Source organism: Trachinotus anak, unplaced genomic scaffold, assembly GCF_046630095.1.
Source record: "Trachinotus anak isolate AG129_WGS33_773 ecotype Australia unplaced genomic scaffold, CSIRO_AGI_Tana_v1 ptg000013l, whole genome shotgun sequence".
Classification (NCBI taxonomy): Eukaryota; Metazoa; Chordata; class Actinopteri; order Carangiformes; family Carangidae; genus Trachinotus; species Trachinotus anak.
This window is the reverse complement of record NW_027273864.1, coordinates 26,453,761-26,474,412: the sequence shown is the minus strand read 5'-3', so window position 1 is coordinate 26,474,412 and position 20,652 is coordinate 26,453,761. Positions and strand designations below refer to the sequence as shown.

The 20,652-nt window shown below is 40.5% G+C and overlaps 1 protein-coding gene across 1 annotated transcript in view; it reads left to right on the top strand.

Annotated features, from left to right (window-relative positions):
- The window catches only part of rnf123 (ring finger protein 123), a 137,321-nt gene extending 118,534 nt beyond the window's left edge, over positions 1 to 18,787 (top strand). The window contains exons 39-40 of the mRNA XM_071493713.1: positions 13,106 to 13,191; positions 16,383 to 18,787. Of these exons, the coding sequence (XP_071349814.1) occupies positions 13,106 to 13,191; positions 16,383 to 16,482 (186 nt within the window). The 3' untranslated portion in view covers positions 16,483 to 18,787. The remainder of the gene's footprint in view (positions 1 to 13,105; positions 13,192 to 16,382) is intronic.
- Positions 18,788 to 20,652: the final 1,865 nt, after the last annotated feature.

Sequence of the window (20,652 nt, the reverse complement as noted above, 5' to 3'; positions counted from 1 at the left end):
TCCACCTAAGACACTGTTCCTCTCTGCATAATGACACACTGTTACAGACAGTTCACTGATTGCAGGTTTAAAATGGTAAAACTGGACAAGGAGGATGACAAAAGAATGCATTGGAACCAAATATAGGACCATTGATGGCTTTATTTGTGTCTGCAGACACTTTGCTTCCTGATATCCTTTCTTTCTGTTTAAAATATAGACAGCAGCTTTAATGAGGCTGCCAAATCAGCCTCTCCCTGAAGACATCCTCATGGTCAAACACTTCCAATATCTCGACGTCGAAATCCCCACCCTAAACCAAACCTGGAAGCATAATTATACAAGCATATACAGCAATGTTCTCCAGGACCTTAATAGATGGTCAAGCCTACCCATCTCACGATAAGCCCAGGTTTGAGTAATCAAAATGAATGTATTACCCAGATTTCCCTGGGTAATTACCCTTTTATCCCGAATGTCATTGGCAGAAATTCCAGTCAGCAATCTTTAAAATTCTTGTGGAACAATAAGTGGCCCAGACGTAAAATACCCATCCAAATTTTAAATTAAATCTGGAAAAATGTTATCAAATTATACTTCTCGTTCCTCTCGTTAAGCCCTCCAGGGCTCTTGTTTACAACTTGGGGCGGCCCTTGTGGCTTATAGAGCCCCATGTGATCTGCCATTAAAACGACGACTATTTCACAAACTCATTGCTGATAGAGGAACTTCCAGGGGCTTTGTTCCTATGTTTTATACTCACCTACTTGAGTCTGCTTATAAGGACCTTCCCAGAGATGGACTTTGGAGAAAGGATGTCCCAGAAATGAGACCTGATTTTGAATAGGAGTTGGTCTGAGTAAGTGTTCTGCTGGCCTCTTGTAATCCTGATCACCAACAAATCCATCTGAACTCACAGAATTGACCTTGCTCCCAGATGGCTGCACCTGATGGGTCTCTGGGCTGATTCCTGATGTACCCTGTTTTCCCTGGAAGCTTCTGGTACATTCCTCGATATGTTCTGGGAGTTCCCGCCTGTTGCTCTTTTTTGGAACGGTGTGTCCTCTCTTCTTGGTTGTCAGATATATTCTCCTTATACTTCAGTATCTGTAGCCGTCTTTCTCCTTAATGATTTATCTTAGCTGTTGGCTCCTGGGTACCACAGGAGACTTATACTTGCTGGTCTTGCTGCCAGGGTGGAATCATCCCGACAAGCTCTCAGTGAGCAACTGGATTCTCACACTTCCTGATGTAATTTACTTGGAGTTATTCACTGTTCGCATGATCTGAGTTAAGAATCCAATAACTGAAGGAGCAGATTGATCTTACCTAGTTTTTCTTTAGCCATTTTGCTCTTATGGCTTTTTAGCCATTAATTGCCAAGTGGCTTGTGATCTCGTTATCTTGGGATAACAAAAATTTGTTTTGTCCAGATAATATGTCGTTATCTTGAGATAACAAGCTTCTTTTCTCGAGATAATGGTATAAAAAAAAAAATATTTGCAGGAATGGCCTTTCTCAGCTTCCGTACATGAGTGACCTACCTGGATGTTTTCATGATTAAATAGTTTGGTTTATAAAATGTCAGAAAATGGTTGAAATGCTCTCTATAATGTGCAAAAACCAAAGGTGACCTTATCATATTGTGTGTTTTTTGTCTGACCAACAGTCCAAAATCCAAAGAGATTAGATTAATAATGACTTCAAACAAGGAAAAGCAGCATAAACTCACATTTGAGAAACTGGAATTAGGGATTGTTTGGTATTTTTGCAAGAGGAAATGACTCAATGAGTTATCAGACTGTTGTTGATTAATTTTCTGTAGATTTGTACATTTGTTTCAGCTCAGTAAATTCAGTTAATTAGCAAACATTGCTGCATTCAGCAGAAACAAGCTGCTTCCATCACACTTCGTGTTTTAGTTTTGAGTTTTGAGACTCGGTTTGCAGAATACCATATTGTCTGTAAATGATTTGACTGCAGACGAAGAAATTAAACAAATTTAATTAGATGATTTGATTTATAAATATTATAATTATAATATTATGATATATTGAAAGTTGCCTATAAATGAGATGGATTATTATTCATATTATTATTGTTATTATTAAAATGAGAATGAGGGTCATACTTTTAGTGCAGCAGCAGGAAATCTGTTTCCTGGTCAGTTGGTCTCATTTGTCATTTTTCCTGTCTGTAATATTTTTTATCACACCGAGCTCCATCTGGTTTCTGCTCAGTCAGCAGCTCCGAGTCTGCAGCTGCAGCCAGACTCTCAGTAGGGTTTAGGAGAATATACAGTCTGACTGTTACAGTGCAGACACTTTAAACCTTCCTGACTCCTATCTCTGCCTCCACAGTACACAACACAGTTACACACAGACTCCCATCATCCCTTCCCTGCAACAGAAAAACCTTTGCACCTGATTTTTATATCTGAAATTCATTCTCACTCTAGATTTTTGTCCATCAGCAAGAAAAAGTTTTCCTCTCTAATCAGTTGACTTTCTGTTGTTCTGCTTCTCATGAGTCCTTTAAACCACCCCCGCCTCCTTCCAGTCATGATAATCCCCTGTCATCTGTCCCTCTCTGTGTTTCTCCTTCACCCAGGCTGTTGATATTTGCCCTTCTCTCCTTCACACACCGCCACACTGCTTTATTTTTGGCGTCCTCTGACTCACCCGAGACCAGACACATTTTCCTCTCCTCCCTGGTATCGGGGTTCAGATGATCACTGGCTCCCTGAGCTCCCCCACCAATCACATCACCCCTGTCCTCCTCCGGACCCTCCTGTTCTCAGACCGTCTGCCGTTACACATTCACTTTCATACTGACCTCTCCGGCTATCTCTTCCCTGCATGGGACAGATTGCGTTGTGATATTTGTTTTATTCCCGCTCTCTTAAGTCTCTATTTAGTCCTCTCTCTCTCTAGGTTCATGTTTCTGTATTTGGGTTTCGACTGACCCAGGTGTTGAGAAACCTGGGTGTGATGTTTGATGACCAGCTATCCTTCTCTGATGTTGCACCTGTATCTCGTTGTGCCACTATCATCTTATCCAACATAAATAAAGTCAGGCCTCATCTAATACAGTACGCCACCCAGCTCTCGGTCCAGGTCTTGATTACCTCTTACCCCGACTACTGCGATGCTCTTCCAGCAGGCCTCTCTTCACGCACAGTGAAAACCTTTACAGATGGTCCAGAATGCCACAGCCCATCTGGTCTTCGATCAGCCTTAAAGGGAAATGGCACTAAACTACTTATCGACCAACATTTGCTACACATGGCCACCCAATTCAAATTCAAGTCACTAATGGGTCTGCACCATCTACTTGAACTCACACAGGCTTATGTTCCTTCTCGGCCGCTGTGTTCCTCCAAGGAATGTGGTCTGGCATTACCATCCCTGCACACAAGGCAGTCACAGTCCAGACTGTTCTCATATGTGGTTTCCGGATGGTGGAAGAAGCTACCAATCACAGCAGGGGTGTCCCTCTCTATCTTCAAGCATCTCTCTTAGAGATTCATCTTCCCGAGAGCACCTCCTCTCCTAACACCTTTATCCCCATAACATGTCTAACTAGCACCTAGTATTTAGTACCATATGGTACCTCTCAAACAAAGACAATTCAGTGCTTTACATGAGGCACAGAAATACATTAAAACAATATTTCAACACTGTATGAAATAGGAAAATAGAATCAATTGAAATAGAATAAATTTCACTTTTTTCTTTTTAAAGATAAAATAAAATACATATGGTCAAAAAACATGAATTTGATCACATACAGATGTACTTAAAGCAGTCTGTCTCTCATCCTCTCAGGAGGAGAGCAGATGTCAACATCTGTCTCCATCTTTTCATTTTTCACTTCCTATCATCACCTTCAGACTCTCCTGTTCAACTCTAATGTTGATCATTCGTCTGTATGTCAGCACTGACCACAGGGTAGTTCACACACACACACACACACATACACACACACACACACACACACACACACACACACACACACACACACACACACACACACACACACACACACACACACACACACACATATACATGCATGTTTGGAAATTAGAAATTCCACCAGGCTCCCAGACTCACACAAAGGTCACTTATCATGAGTTGACAAGGCTGGTCCTGCAGCAACATATTACACACACACACACACACACACACACACACACACACACACACACACACACGATGTGAGGAGTTCGACAGTCTGCAGGTTCAGTGTGTTTTCTGAAGAAACTAGTATAAAGGTTAATGAGGCTTCAAAGTTTCAGAGAACCTCAGAGGGAGTATTTCAGCTCTGGACTGGAGGAAGTTTGATCATTTGAAAGACACAGGTGTGAAGAAGAGGAGGAAGGGAGGAAGGAGGCAGGGACGTGGTAGTTTAAAGTTTCTGTCTCCTCCGTCTTGACAGAAATCTGATCGTTCCCTGAAGACTCTGTGACACTGACACAGGAAGGACAAACAGAAACAGGAGAGGACAGACAGACAGAGACGGAGGGTTTGGAGTTTTAACAAGGCCGAGGGGATTTTTACTCTGTAGCCTGTCAAAAACTACTGTCAGTTTGGTGGACGCGTAGACACCAAAACAAAGACTGAGTCTAAACAAACCCGCTCATCTTTGAAAAGAAGGTCGGCCAGCAGCAGATCTACAACCAGCCAATCTGACTCACTTTGACACAAGATCACATTTTGGACAAGCCCCTGTTTGTCACAGGCATTATGATGAGTCAGTGGTTGTGTCTGAAATAACTCACTTATTCACACCTCACTATCCAGGGAGTTCTATGTAGAGGACTTTACAGTGAGCTCATCAGTAAAACACTTGGGTCATTTTCTCTGCTCTGGTGTTCAGTCTTTCACTGTGAGGGCGATGCATGAGGAAAACAGCAACAAGATAAACACAACATGATTGCTTGGTTAGAGACTATTGGTCGTACGCTACTTTTCATGATGCATTGTGGGATACTATGAATCCACTATATAGGGCAGGGGTGGGCAACATTTTTTTCCAGAGGGCCACACGGACTTAGATAAAGTAAAGGCCTGGGTCCATGAATCAAAAAATAAGAACTTTATGTTCAAAAACGTGGCCTTAATACAGCTCCATGTGTCAATTCTGAGGCTACAATGAAAAGTCTAAGGATAAAAATATTAACTTGTAAATAAGTTTACAACTTGACAATTTGGAAAAAAAAAATTGTAAAAAAATGTATAGCGAGAATATGTGGTGAGGAATATACCCTATATTATAGGATATAATAATTCTCACTATATATTCAGACAGCACTACAAAATGGCAAACTTGCTATATAGTGGACTGTACAGGGACCAGAATCACATGTGAATAAAGTTTCTAAACTCTTCATTTATTAGAACCTTTGTCTCCCCCCTCTGGCAGAGAGAGTAACCACACAAACACGGGAAAGAATGACAAATTTTCACAGTTCCGAAACAATGATTCATTATTTAGGTAGAGTGCACAATAACAGCTACATGACCCACTTCCAATAGAACCTGTTTATGACTTGTAAGCCGTCATCGACGTCGCTCTCCAACAAGGAAGTTTGTCCTCGCTGTTGATCGCTTTCTTTTATGGACAAAATAAATAAAAAATAGACCAAAAAAAATGTAGTTCCACAGGAAAGGGCTGTCTGACAGTAAGATAAAGTGGAGAAAAAATTCAAAATAAAACGTCCACTTCAACCTTTTTCTGTGGGCATTTTTTTGAAGTGGCTAAAACAAAACAAAAACATTACATCCGGCTCCATCCACAGCAGCACATCACTCAGCTGCTGTGTGCTGACCTGGGTCTACTGCAGGTAATAGACACAACCTCATGTCAAATAACGGTAGTGTTAGTGTCTAAGTGTTACCGACCGCTTCAGATTTTCTACTTACTTTTCTCACAAGTAAAATTTCAGTTTCCTGCTGCAGTGGTCACTGTGATGATAAATCAGGTCCACACAGACACATTTTTATATATGTGAAATAAGGGCTAGAGTTTGCATTGGCACAGTAATAAACTGATGTTGTAGAGGAAGGAGAGATGTCACATTTACCCAGATTTTTATCTTCTAACAGAAAATTGAAAACTGAAAAAGACAGAAAATGAAAAAGAAAACACGACCAGACGTTGGCTGACATCTCTATTTTTCACATTATTTATTCATGGACAGATTATGAAAAAGCCCCCGCACCCTCGTACACAGGAGCCAGACCCCCAGACTGAAAGACCCAGAAGGACTACAAACAACATGGCTTCTCCTGTGCTCATTGTTTCCTTGTGGCTGGTTTGAGGTTCAGTGATCTATCCATGCGTATACTGTGTCCATCTGATGAGTGTGCTGCAGGGGAGCACTTGTCATCTGTCTGGAATGTGTGTGTGTGTGTGTGTGTGTGTGTGTACCGATGAGAAAGCCCTCAGCAGTGTCCAGCCCTTCCAGGAACTTTTCATCTCCACTGGCCATAAAATCAGATCTTTGTTGTCTTCTCTTCTTTATTTCCACCGTCTGTCTCTGACTCTGTTTCCTCTTCACTCTCTTTTCTCTTCTTCCTCTCACTTCCTCTCCTCCTATGAACTCTGTCTGACTGAGAGGACTGAGCACAGTCGCAATGTTCACAAACAAGGCCGTGAGAGAGTGAGCTTGTGTTTGACAGCTGGATTTCAGGGCAAGTTAAGCTCCGTTACACTGTCACTCGTACGTATTCCTCAGAGGACTGCAAGAAGTTCTGTTAACAGCCTAATAGATATCATGTTTTATTTAGGCCATAACTGACAACATGGTCGTTTGCTCCTATAATGACATTTTAATTCTGCGTGTCACTTGTTACGCTAAATGTGAATGTGGTTTCATCCTCTGATTGATTCGTGAAAAAATAGAAAAATCTGAAATGTATCAGTTGACCCTTTCCACTCATTTCCTTCACCACTGTGCCTAATTTATATTTATATTGTGTTTCCATTAGCAGTCAACAGAGGACAGGAAAAAAAAAAACAGGAACAAACTACGAATAGAATAAATGTAAATAATCATCGTTCAGACTCGAAACAAAAGAATGGTTGAAAGGACATAATGTCAAAACCTGATTTTAATCCACTGTGGATGTAACGAAGCCTTTAACCCCTCGTTCAAACCAGACCGCTCGCTGACATCTGGCGTCTCACTGCTGAGCTTCTTTCCCCGAACCTGGGCTGCCAGCAGAGTTTGACTTTAGCTTCCTATGAAAAAGTGAAGCTTGTTGTTTTGTTTTATTTGTGATGCTGTGCGTCAGTCGTTGTTGGAAACTATTTCAGGATTTAAACAGAATTCAGACACTTCAGATGGTTTTCTCCCAGCTGTGGATGTGGTGAGGAAACATGCGGGACGGAGGGACTGTGACTGACTTGATGTTGAGGGGATGACGGGTTCGTGTTGAGGCTTTGTGTGTGTTAAGGTAGAAACATTAATGTGGCAACGAAAACGACACCGAGCATGTGAATTTCTGAAGAGGCTCATTTCTGTCAGATGAGAAAGTGAACATGATAAGAAAGGACTTCATCTTTATCATTATTAACTTTTAATCATTTTTATAAAAAAAAGTCCAAATGTGACTTTTTTACTGTTGTAATTTTAACTCAGTATTAACTCCTGACTTTGTGTCCAAAAGGTTTGATGTGATTTTTTTTTTTACTTAAAAATTTAAAGTGAGGAGATATTAATTAAAAGCTGTGACTTTTTAAAGTCAACTTAATGAGATAATAAATCTAATTATCTGTATATAACTTCAACAGGATCACAGATTAGGAGAACGTGGTAGAACGTTTGGTTTCTCCCACATCAATTGATTTTATTTAACGAGGTAAGACTAAGTGAAAACATGATGTTGGCTTGAAACAGGACCTGTTAACTGGAGTTTAATGACGTCCTCAATGTTGTGTGCAGCAGCTTGTTGTTGAAACCAAGGCTCATTCTGACACAGCTACAGGTTGCACTTGATTGTGTTAGAGAGGTGATAGAGGGACAAAATCCTGTAGAGCACTTTACAAATCTGAGCTGTGCAGCAGAAAATGAATCCCTCTGTTTAAACATCTCCTCACACTCCTGGAGGTTTGCTGAGAGACGTCTGATGAAACCAAAATGAAACAGCTGTGACACAGTGCTGTCTGGCAAAAAGTTCAGAGCTCAGACTTCAAATTGAGACTGTAAGAACAACCTGAACCAGATACAGGCAGGACACCTGCTTTAATGAGCCAGAGACACGACTGCAGATTCACGATGCAACTGTCCAGTCCCATCACAAGAACAAATCCGGATGTGCAAAACTGTTTTTGTACCGGGCTGTAAACATTTTTATTTCTGCTGTAAAGTGGGACGTTAAAACATGAGAGTCTATGGGGATTGACTCACTTTTGGAGCCAGCCTCAAGTGGCCATTTGACACATAAAATACAGATGTTATCTGTCATCTGTCTCATTCTTCACCAGATGCAGCTGTGATGCTGTTTTGTTGTTAAACTGAGAGAGATTTTGAAGAAGAAGTTTATCTGTTTTCATGTAGTTCAGGTGTTGGACAGACGCGCAGTCACCTCCTGACATCAGAGCCTGTTTTCATCTCTGCCACTTTGTGCAGGGCAGGTAACTCAGTGATGTACGCAGCTGCTTTCAGCTCATTATGCAGAATTACAGGCTTGAAAGCTGCATGATGATGCTTTAAAAGCAAAAGCTAGAAAAAAAACAATGTGTCACTGTCAGACATGTTAATGATAAACACAACCTGTCAGAGTCACAGGAGAAAAGAGGGAATGTGATGGAGGGAAAGTCACATTAGTTTGAAGATTGGAGTCGATTTTGAAAACAAAGATGGTATTGACTCCAACGGCAGATAATTTCTTCATCAGTAGTCTCCAGAGCAGCAGGACAAGATGTTCTGGTTCAGGCTGACAGCTGAGAACCTAAAGGTGGAGAGGAGAAAAGATCGACTTTAGTGAACACGGAGTCAAAGGTTCAGCTGTTCAGAGACTTAAGTGAACAATCAACAGAGAGGAGAGGAGAAGATAAGCAGAATGAGCCAAACAAGATTGATTTTTTTTTTGAATGCAGGGGATTAAGGGTTAGGAGGTGAGAAGAGAGGAGGAAACAGAGGAGAAATGAGAATTGATGAAGGAACGGAATGAGGGTTAAAGGTGGAGGGTCAGAGGGTGCAGCTAATGACATGACAGGAGCTGAGGGAACAGAGGCAGGAGAACACGACTACACCCACAGTAAACTGTCTGCATTTGAAAACAAGGTGGTTTTAGCAGATGAACACCAGTTACTCTCTTCTTCTTCAAACTCCTTCAAGTTGAACAACAAAACTGCGTCACAGCAACATCTGGTGAGGCTGAAAACATCTGTATTTTATTTTAGTCCTGCCAGCAGCTCTGCCATGTGTTCAGATATGTCCACACTGCGTTTACACCCTGCAGTGCTGCCAACTAAGTGGGTAGGGTTAGATTTACCCTTTAGCAAATAAAGAAAATGAAAAAAGAGAGCACCTAGTAACAAGCACCTTGGACAAACCTTAGCTACCTTCCAAAGAGGAGGGTCATCAGCGCTGCCCCCTCTGTGCTGAGTGAGAGGCAGAGAGGTGGAGCAGCAGTTTGTTCACTGTGTGAGAGACTAAATAAGAGAGATATTCTATCGCTTCGAACTTTCTCTCTGAGTGATCATTAGTGAGTAATAGAAAATATACTAATAATATAATGCTAAACAATAATATAATATAATAACACGTAAATATGGCTGAAATCACAGAAAAGTCTTTGTTTTTTAAAATCAGGATTTTACCAGTTCAGAGCAGCTGGGAAGTTAACATGTAGTCTTAATGAGCTGCGTTTCAGTCAGTTCAGTTCAATTCAGTTCAAATAGCTTTATTGGCATGAACAAAAACATTGTTGCCAAAGCAGTTTAAAGAATATAAAAATTCGTACATACAATAATCATTAAATATGTGCAGTATACTAATACAGATTTAGATTTTCATATATTACAATAACATTTTTAGACACTGTTTCACAGAGTCACAGAAAGAGAAAACTATGTAAATGAGAACAGCTTTATTGGGATTCAGCTGTATTAAAATACTGAGCACAGAGAGTAGTAGCTAACAGATGAGGGGCTGACATGAAGCAGAATGCAAATACGATGCAATGGTGTCAGTTTTTTTACAGCGACTCCACAGCAGATTTCAGCTACATCCTCAGTGTCACACATTCACAATATATGCACCAGCCTTATACTGGGTTTTGAACCAGTCTTGTTGTTATAAACTGACCTCACAGGTTTTTAATTTCATGCGTCTACCAAATAGAAACATTCATTTACAGTAAAAATTCACTTTCCTCAATTTTGCATTTTCTTTGGTCTCACATCTTTTTTCCTTCCTTGTGTAAAGTTGCAGCTCTGCAGCGAGTTGACAGCCGGTGAGCTGTGGGTGGTGAAAAGTGATAGAGGAGGAGAAAGGAGAGGTGGTGCTTCATATGGTGGAAATGAAGGAGAAAATGAGGAGGGGGAGACGGGGCAGGTGCAGGTGTTGATAAGTTAACAGCTGCACGCTGTGAGACAGGAGCACAGAAAGAGGGTTGGAGTCAGAGGGGGAAAAGTGAAAGTGTGGGATGTGAGGAGGAAGTAAAGGAGTTTGTGGTAGAAGAACAGTTTGCAGAGAAGAACAAACAGGACCCTTTGTGCACAGTGGCTTCAGAAAGTTGGACATACAGTGTGACCCAGCTCCATCACAGCTGCTGGAGGCATTCCGCTGCTGGTTCGGCTGGTGTATAGACGTCCGGTGGTGCGTGACTGCAGCATCTCACTGTGAATGTTTATTTTAAAGAGCAGCAGCTTATGTCTCTGATGCCTGAAACTCACTGTGAATATATATAAATTCCTGTGTTTGTTGGAAAAAACTTAAAATTGATCTGTGTCGTTCGTCATGTAAATATCAGGCAGGGAGAACACAGGTTTGGATGCTGTGGATGGTTTAAAGGATTTACATGGATTGATGTTATACAGTGTTTCACATTTCATATTTCAGATATTGATAATTCCTTTTTTTGTCAGATATAGTTGAGTTGTGTTGTGTATTCAATTATTTTTGGCCACTTATACTAAGAAGGCATGAACTAAACTGTTACCAAACTGAACAGAGGAGTCTGCAGAGGGCAAGGCGGCCTGTGTTTATTTGAGTGGTTTTACTGCGCTTAGTCTTATTAAAACCCCTTTGGTACTTCTGCATTGTGTTATTCAGTGTAATGTGCAAGAATGATTTAAATTTTTAATTTTTGTTCCAATATATTATTCAAGAACGAATGAAAATGAGCTGATAGATGTCTGTAGTATGAAGGCGATGATTGCAAAATCATCTGAAATGGAGGCAAAATAGTCGCGACAACGTGACGATGGGAGAAGTCAGGACTGAGAGAGTTTGTTTATGAAAAAGCAGGAGAATGAAGTGATGACCTGATGAAGTGATGCAGCGAGGAGGAGAGTGGGAAAAACACCTGTGAAAACATATGAAGGGAACAGACGGGATGAGAAGTGCTGGTGCGCAGGAAAAAGGCGGCGAGTGTGAAGAGCGGGTGCGATGGTGATGTTGACATCCTCAGCCAAAGTGTTTCCCTCTGCACCTGAGGTGTCAACTCACACCACCCATGATGCAGTGGGGCTAAAGATACTGAGAGGAAAGTCACTTGTGGTGTTTCTCTAAGTTAATGTAGGGTGGAGATATTTAAAACAGCATGACTGATGTGTTTCAGTATCAGTGTGTTTAAGGTGGACACTGAGATGGTTTAAGGAGCAGATCAACATTTAGTGCCCTCCTTACATCAGAACAGTGTCCACAGAGAAACCTCCAGTTATTCCAGCCTGGAGGCGTCTTTCCCACATGGTTCCCTGGTGTCTGTCTTGTAGTCACAGCATTTAAACAGCCTAAAGTAAATGTGTTCCTTTTGTTGTGTTGCATATTTGGACTTGTTTGTGATTGGTTAAGCTCAAGCGGAAACTTCTGAAAAAATCTGCAGTTCTTCTAATGACCGCCTGAGGATGGCTCCAAATGCAGGTCAATCCCCGTAGACTCCCACGTTAAAATGCCCAACTTTACAGCAGAAATAAACATGCCAAGATGGCGACAGCAGAGCAGTCCACTCTGAGCTTCAAAACTGCTCTTCAGAAACCTATGGGCGACGTCATGGAGACTACGTCCATCTGTACATACAGTCTATGGCTGAGCTTTATTTATACTTCTTATTTAAGGGGTAAAAGCCACACAAGGTTTAGTCTACAATATGAATTCACTGAGGCAGTGAATTGTCGTAAATCTGGATCTATTACTTTAAAACAGGAAAACTTTTGACCACATGTTTTCAACACAATATCACCACATGTACTGAATAAAGAGCTCCAGCTGACCGGATCTGTTAAAAAATGAGGCAAACTTTTTCGAGTCTGATTTGACTGTAAATGGCTGCTGCGCTCCGCTTGGTCTCGCAGCGTGTCTTGCAGCGTCGGGGCCGTGCAGGTGGTCTATTAGGCACCAGGAGTGATGCTGAATCTCTTTCAGCTTATGTTCAAACAGCAGCAAGTGGTGGAGGTGCTGGGATAAAGTTGAATGTAATCCTTTCATGATGAACAGACACTACAGAACATTTTAACTTGGATTCTGCCACAACAAGACGTGAAATATGTGTTTATTAAGTCTGTCATATTTACAACATGTGGTATTTAGTTTACTTGAATTTAATTCGCTGTAAGTGCTAAAATGTCAAAATGTTGGTTGGCAGTTCAGTTGTACACTTTATGTTTTATACAAATGAAACTCTGAGTTACAGGATGTTAATCACTGGCTTTCAAAGCAGAGATATTTAGATGTGGATTTAGTTTCTTTTGAACAGGCTAAGCTAATCTTAGCTAAGCTAATCTAACCAGCTGCTGGCCGTAGCTTCATGAGAGCGGGATCAGTCTGAAGATCTGACTGTAGAGAAAGATGAGAATAACCTCGTGACTGCTGGACAGGAGCTCAGAGGCGTCACAGACGGATCCTCACAAACGACACTGTTTCAAATCACCTGTTTTCTTTTCTGTCCTGCAGCCAACCAGTGAAGAAGACCTCTGCCCCATCTGCTACGCTCACTCCATCTCTGCCATCTTCAAGCCCTGCTCCCACAAGTCCTGCAAGTGAGTCCACAACAAACACACACACACGTGCTTTGGCCATTAACACCACACAGATTTCGTCTCCAGCGTTTCAGAGACAGAAATCCTGGAGAACATCAGAAAACTGTTGCTGTTGAATTCTGTCCAGCTCCTCGTTTCTGTTGCTGAGTCAAACCTTTCATCTGTTAGTAACCCAGCGTCTGTCTGTGCCAAAGTGTTATTTTCAAATCTGATTCTGAAAGAAAAGATTTTCTCAGGGAAAGAGCAAAGAACTTCTTAAATTGAGTTTATTCTCCGTCTGAAAGCAACATCTGTCCATCCTCCCTCACCTGGATCAGGATGAGTATTTACATAGGCCCAGTAGCACCAGCAGGATTATATTTCATAGTACGCACCTCTTGTAGACTACCTTTATGTTTCCCACTGAGGTTGCCACCCGCCCCATATAATACAGGATAAAAAGAAATTTGCCTTAGGAAGGGTCCTTGAAATCTGCGTCTGTAAATTAAAATACTTTAGGCTATAACTACTATAAGTAGTTATAGCCTAAAGTGGATTAGAGAAGTTTATCACTGAGCAGTAGACTGACAAGCTTTGTGTGCATTTTATACATAAAAATAACCAAACAGTGTGACACAACGATGGCTCAACTAGTGGAACGCAAGTTTCAAAGACTTATATTTAACCGCAGTGGTTCGGGTTCGAGTCCGACCCGACACGCTTTGCTGCATGTCATCTGCTTTCCTCTCTACTACTAATTGTCATGCAGTAGCACAGTAGTTTTTTGTTACCCTTGATATTTTTGGGTTATAAACACATGAAAGAGTGTGTATCTGCATTTTAAATCTCAAAAAATGTTTGCAAAAGTTGGCATTAAGCAGACAGTGGTTCCCTCGTTCAGCTAAATAAACAGACAAACAGTTCGTACAGGATTAGGGCTGCCGGCGCCACTGTACAGGCCACCTATCAGGGCCAGATATCTCACGTTCACTCTTAAAAATCACACTGAGAGTGAAGCTAGGACTAAATAGACTCCTCCCTCAGAATCGGACTGAGAGTTACTGATGAATAATATAGAATAATTTAAACATCTTAACACATTTATATCAGTCAGTGAATTATTCATCATGAAATCTCTCTTCCCTCCGTTCCGCCTCAGCAGGTCACAGGTCAGGGGCAGCTTTAGAAATGTCTCATTTATGTCTTTACTCAAGGACTGCTGCAGGTGGGCTTTGTGTCCTGCGGGGTTCGGTTGTGCCATTGAAGGTCGTCGTCCTTATTCATAAAGCTTCTCGGATGTTCAAACCATGAGAGGAATGAAGTCATCTGTGCTACTGCTGAGTCTGTAGGGAAAAGCCTCCACACGATGAGTACAGCTTTAAATCTCTGAGCGACAGACACAGATTTCACCTTTAATCTCTGAGCTACAGACACAGATTTCACCTTTAATCTCTGAGCTACAGACGCAGATTTTATCTTTAATCTCTGAGCTACAGACGCAGATTTCACCTTTAATCTCTGAGCTACAGACGCAGATTTCACCTTTAATCTCTGAGCTACAGACGCAGATTTTATCTTTAATCTCTGAGCTACAGACGCAGATTTCAAGGACCCTTCCTAAGGCAATAAAGATTTTGTTTAAAATCAATAATTCAGAAGTATTGTAACAGGAAGTGCGTGTTTGTCCATAATAACTGTTTTTAAACCACTCACCAGGCCCATAATCACCATAAAATCCAAGTACATTATGTATGTGTGAAATAAATTAAATAAACATAATTTAGATTATAATTACAAAATAATGGATTCACTCAAAATTACGATGCTACAACTGCACAACTTGCTGCCCCTGATTGACTAAATTATTCATGGTTATTAACCATTAACTGATAATATCTAATGATTTCTTTCCCTACACTGATACACTGTAAACATCTTTTAGTTCTTGGGCTAAAACAAATATACAGACAAAAAAATTATGTTTACAAAATAAGAAGATGAAGAAAAGCAGATTTATTCTGTAGCAACATAAAATGTGAGTCTGATCTCTGCAGTAGTTTTAATGACAAGTCTGTTGTCACATTACACACACATGCACACACACACACTCACACACACATGACATCTCAGAATATACATGCACGTCGACCAGACTGTAATTTGAAACATAAATAGTTTATACACACATCAAACACACATACATGCACATGTGTGTGTTAGGGTGTGAGTCAGCTGTTTGGTAACTGCTGATTGCAGCTCTGTGGGCAGCCGACCTTGGTCCAATTCACACCTCTATACATAATTCATGTTATCTTGGAGGTGCGCTTGATTTAGCTTAGCTGGCTCGCCGCTTCAGCAGGTGTATGGATTATTGTGGAGCTGATTGAGAGCACTGTCACGGGGAGGAAACCACACAGACCTGAGCGCAGTCTAATCACCTCCAAGGCCAAACTCAGGCTCTTTTTTACCCTCCATCTGTCCGTAAATCCGTCCTCTTTTTCCTGTACTGTTAATCCCTCTGAGAGGAAGAAAAGATGGAGGAAAAAACAGGAGACTGGGATTAATATGAACATAGAGAGAATAAATCTGTTTTCACTAAATAACAGACTGTTCCCACCTCATTTATTTACCCAGAATCTCAGGTAACGAAGGTGTCACGGTGCTGTGAAGAATAATAATGACTTTATCTGTACAGCACTTTACAAAGTGCTGTACATTAAAACAAAACAAAGCCATAAAAGACACAAAGTGTTAGTTACCAAGGCAAATATAACGGGACATCACAAACATGTGACATCAATAAAACAGACAAAAGAATATAAACAAAAGTAGAAAACAAAGATAAAAGGATTCAAATCAAGAATTAAAAGCTGCTTTATGCAAGTATGTTTGGAGTAGTGTCTTAAACTGGGGCGGCGACTCAGCACGCCTGATCTGGTCTAATATTATACCAAGATTTCTGGGGGAGGGCTTTAGATTGGAAGCCAGTGGACCAATCAATCTGAGCCCTAACATGAGCGGGACCAACAAGAGTGACGTCAGATTTAGTGTCACTGAGCTGGAGGAAGTTGTCAGACATCAGGAATAATATTATTATATTTTTAAAATATAATAATTATATTTTATTTATTGTATTATATATTATAACATTAATAACCTTTTTCCACCTATTTATTATTTACACCAACATTTTGTCTGTCCTCTCTTCACAGAGCCTGTATCAACCAGCATCTGATGAACAACAAGGACTGTTTCTTCTGCAAAGCCACCATCACCGGGGTCGAGGACTACAGCAAGCCCGCCACCTCCTAACACACACACACACACACACACTCATGAACACACACACACACACACACACACACACACACACACACACACAATAGCTGTAAAGATCACAATAGAAAACCTGTGTAAAAGACTGATCCTTCAAACACATGTGAAGCGCTTCATACTCCTCATACTCCACATATCAGTGAACCCAAAGATTTCTCACAGAGGTCTGTACTGTGTGTATGTTCATTCTCAACAGCTCACTGTAATCCACACAGCTTCCTCTTAAAGGTGAACTGAATGGAGACAGAGGTGGAGACTGAACCAGCCCAATGTGAGTTGGAAGGATAGTCGATAGAAAGCTGAACCCCTCACATCCTGAGTGTGCACGAACGTGTACGTGTGGATGTGGGGGTGTGCTGCACTACAGTCCTGTATACTGTGTAGTAAACGTGTGTGAGCTGCAGTCAAGTGAAGCATTACTGCGTTTTGAAAGTAAAAGACTGAGGATCACGAGCAGAGTATGAACAGACTAAAGCCCTTTTCAGACGTGGAGTACTTCCTGTCCTCTTTCACATTAATGTTACAAAAATGTGTAAAGCTCTGTAGAGTCGCGACGCATGATTCTGTTTCATAAATCTGAGTCGTACATGAACGAGCCTCGTTTCACCTCCACAGTCAGACAGAAGCAGACATAGTAACGTCCTTGAACATCTGCTTGCATGTCGACGCTTATGCTGCACCACTGTCAATAAAAAGAACAGCAGAGAGGAAGTGCAGTTTTCTCTTTATAGCACGTGTTCCACTAATCCATCACTTGTCCCTGTAAACCGTCGTCATCAGCTGTGCTCAGTGATTATTTTCACCAGAGCTCAGACTTTACGGAACGCTTCACAGTTCACGATCATTAACAGGAAACCGTAAAAAGAAGGCTGAAATCCACCAATCAAACAGTTCACATACAGTTTACGAACGTCTCTGACTTTATATTTAATCTCAGATCACAGCAGAGAGCTCTCGTGTGTACACTGATCAGTGGCATATGCATGGCTTTTGTGTGTACACGTCCTTTATATATGTGTCTCCTGGTGTGTGAGGGGAAGCTTTTAAAACTTATTTTGCTGTTGAAGGTTTAATTAATGAGCTCGAGGGACACTAACCTCTCCGTCATGACGTTTCCTCAGCTGTTTATTCAACGTGTTGAAGTGATTATCTGAAATGGGCTTTAGTTAGAAGTGATGGAACTGCTGGAGACATTTTCCCTTTATTTGGTTTTTATAAATATGTAGATACAGTATGTTAACCTGCATGTCTTTGCTGTGGGAAACCCATGTAGACACAGAGCAAACTAAACATCACATAGAGCCTACACCTAAGTTTGCCAGGTCGGTTTTAAATCCAGGGCCTTTTTACTGGGAGGTGCCAGTGTCGTTCACCTGAAATTTACACTTTTCTCCCCAGTGAACTAAGTTTACTTTTTAGTATTAGATTCCAGTGTGAGTTTGCAATGTGTGCTGTGGTGTTGATACAGTCCTGTCAGGGCGAACGCACAGACTTAAATACAAGTTTTACTGCAGTGAAAATACAGGACACACACACATATCTGTAGATTTACTAGGGTGTTAAAACAAAACAAAACGAGAAAAAAAAAATTATATGTATATGTATATGTATATGTATATATATATATATATATATATATATATACACATATAAATGATATAGTTGATGACAGGCCACTGGGGACTCTGTGTTCTCTGTACATCACCACACACACACACACTCTAAACCAAGGCAGCCACAAAAGTCCCCAATAAAAAAAGCAGTACTCGATGGGAGGACAGCAGCGTCCTTGAGTGTGAGAACGAACTGTCAGATTAGCACAACAATTCACCTCTACCTGTCAGTGCAGGTACACCACACACACACCTACACAAGTTCTTACAGAGGAACAGGCGTGTACCACATATCACCTTCACCTCTGTGGAGAAACACTAACACAAATACACACACGGGCAGGAAACAATGGAAAACTCATACCTCGCCCTACCTGTGGATGGATGACTGAACGGACACACTGGGGTTATTTTGCATCTATTTGTGGTTGTTTCGCCGTAACTGTTAACAATTCTTTGTGGATGCAAGACAACTACAAGAGACACAAAATGGCCATGAAGAGATGTACAAAAAAGCCACAAAAAGACACACAACTACAAACATAGATGCCATGTCGTCCCCTTGAGTAGGTGGAGGGGGGGGGGGACCTTTGTGTCATAATCCACCCATGATCCAACCTACAGGTTTGCACATTCTTTGGCACCAATGTACTGTAACCATGATCAAACCCACACTGTCTCTACCATTACCGGTGCAGGGAGTAGGTCTACAGCCATTGTAACTTTAAAAAACAAAACAAAACAGACTTTACATACTTTTAATACTCTGGTGATCTTTTAAAGGTCTTGGACAAACTTAGTCTTAACACACAGGTATTCACATATATGCATTTACACAATGTACAGTCACACACCCCTCCACTTACATAAAAGTCTACCATTCAGTCTGTTGATAGATTTCTAGAAAACAAATGTGATTTAGGTGTGATGGACTTGATTTCTCCTTAAAGGAAGAGTTTGATATTTTTGGAAACAGACAAAGAAGAGGGGGATTTCCCAAAATGTCAAACTATTCCTTTAAGTCAATGAATCTTGAACCTGGGAATTACAAAAGGACAGAAGCTCTACTGTTCCTCTAACCACCGTGTCCAAATAAACCTCAATCCAACTTCTGGTGCTGTTACAACAAAATAACATGTACTGTTGTGTAACTGTGGCATAACTTCACTCATCCAAACCTCAAACTAAAAATGGGTAATTGAACATATAGAAACATGTGACAATGCTTTCTAGTTAACCGTGTTTTGTTTCTTGACATCGCCCTGTTGTTTTTATTTTAGTCAGATACTGTATTGGTGTGGAAGTAGCTGATTTTGTACTAACTAAAGGGATAATTCACTCTGAAAGAAATCACGTGACTGTTATTATCACAGGATCTTGGTGAAACCTGGTTGTTGTTTTGAATTGATTGTGATCTAAAGGAATGTGTATCTTTAATTCAGCTTTATTTCAACCCAAAACCCAAAAATAATTAAACCCACCAAAGGGTGAGTTTCTGATATGTTATGTCGGACGACAAATTTTCAAATCATGAGATGGATTCATTTTTTTCCCTGTAATAATCCAGTTTAAAAAGTTTCTGATTGTGGTAATTATGTTCGTCAATTGTAAGCAATTTGAAGGCCAAACAAAGACATTACCCAAGGAAACTATTTAAATGTAAAACTGAAATGTGTAATTGAAAAGAAAATTGAAAACATACTGTATATGAAGTCAGTTCAGTTTTATTTATATAGCACCAATTTATCTCAGGGCACTTTTCATGTAGAGCAGGTCTAGACCGTGCTCTTTATAATATTATTTACAGAGACCCAGCATTCCCCTATGAGCAGCACCTGGTGACAATGACTAGAAAAAAAACCTCTAACAGGTGGAATAATCTAAGAAGAAGAATAATTGAGCAAGAAAATTAATTCTTGAAATTATGTGTTGTTTTTTTGTTTGTTTTTTTCATTTTCCTGTCCCATCTTTGCACTTTTCTGTTTTGTTACATTTAACATTTTACATTCAGCTTTTCATGGCAAGTTTGTAAATTCATAATCCAGTTTATCTTTTCAGTTTCCTCTGTCTTTGTAATTATTTAATCATGGCCTGATTATCCTGAGTACTAAAGTAAGATTTTATTTGTAGGTATAATTAGAGCAAATGTATATGAAATGTTGAATATCTCCTGTTGGAGCGATTTCTTAACACACATATATGCACATGTGGGCTATACAGTATGAAATTTCATCTTTATGGAAGATTTCACAGATTGTTTTTCAATTTTTATCTTTGAAAATGAACTACAGTTTCGTTCACAGTTCTGTACACGCTGTTGTCCAAAAAAGTAATCATAACAATATTGAATTTGGCCTCTCAAAGCCCAGCAGTGAATTTGCAGTGAAATCATTCTGTTTATCTGACTTTATGCTGACAAATGAATGAAACAGCAAATACTCAAAATCTACGGAGAAGAGTTAATAATGTAACCTCAGAGGTTTTGTTGGACGGTCTGAATCTAAAGGGCTGTTTGAACCGAATGTTGACAGAC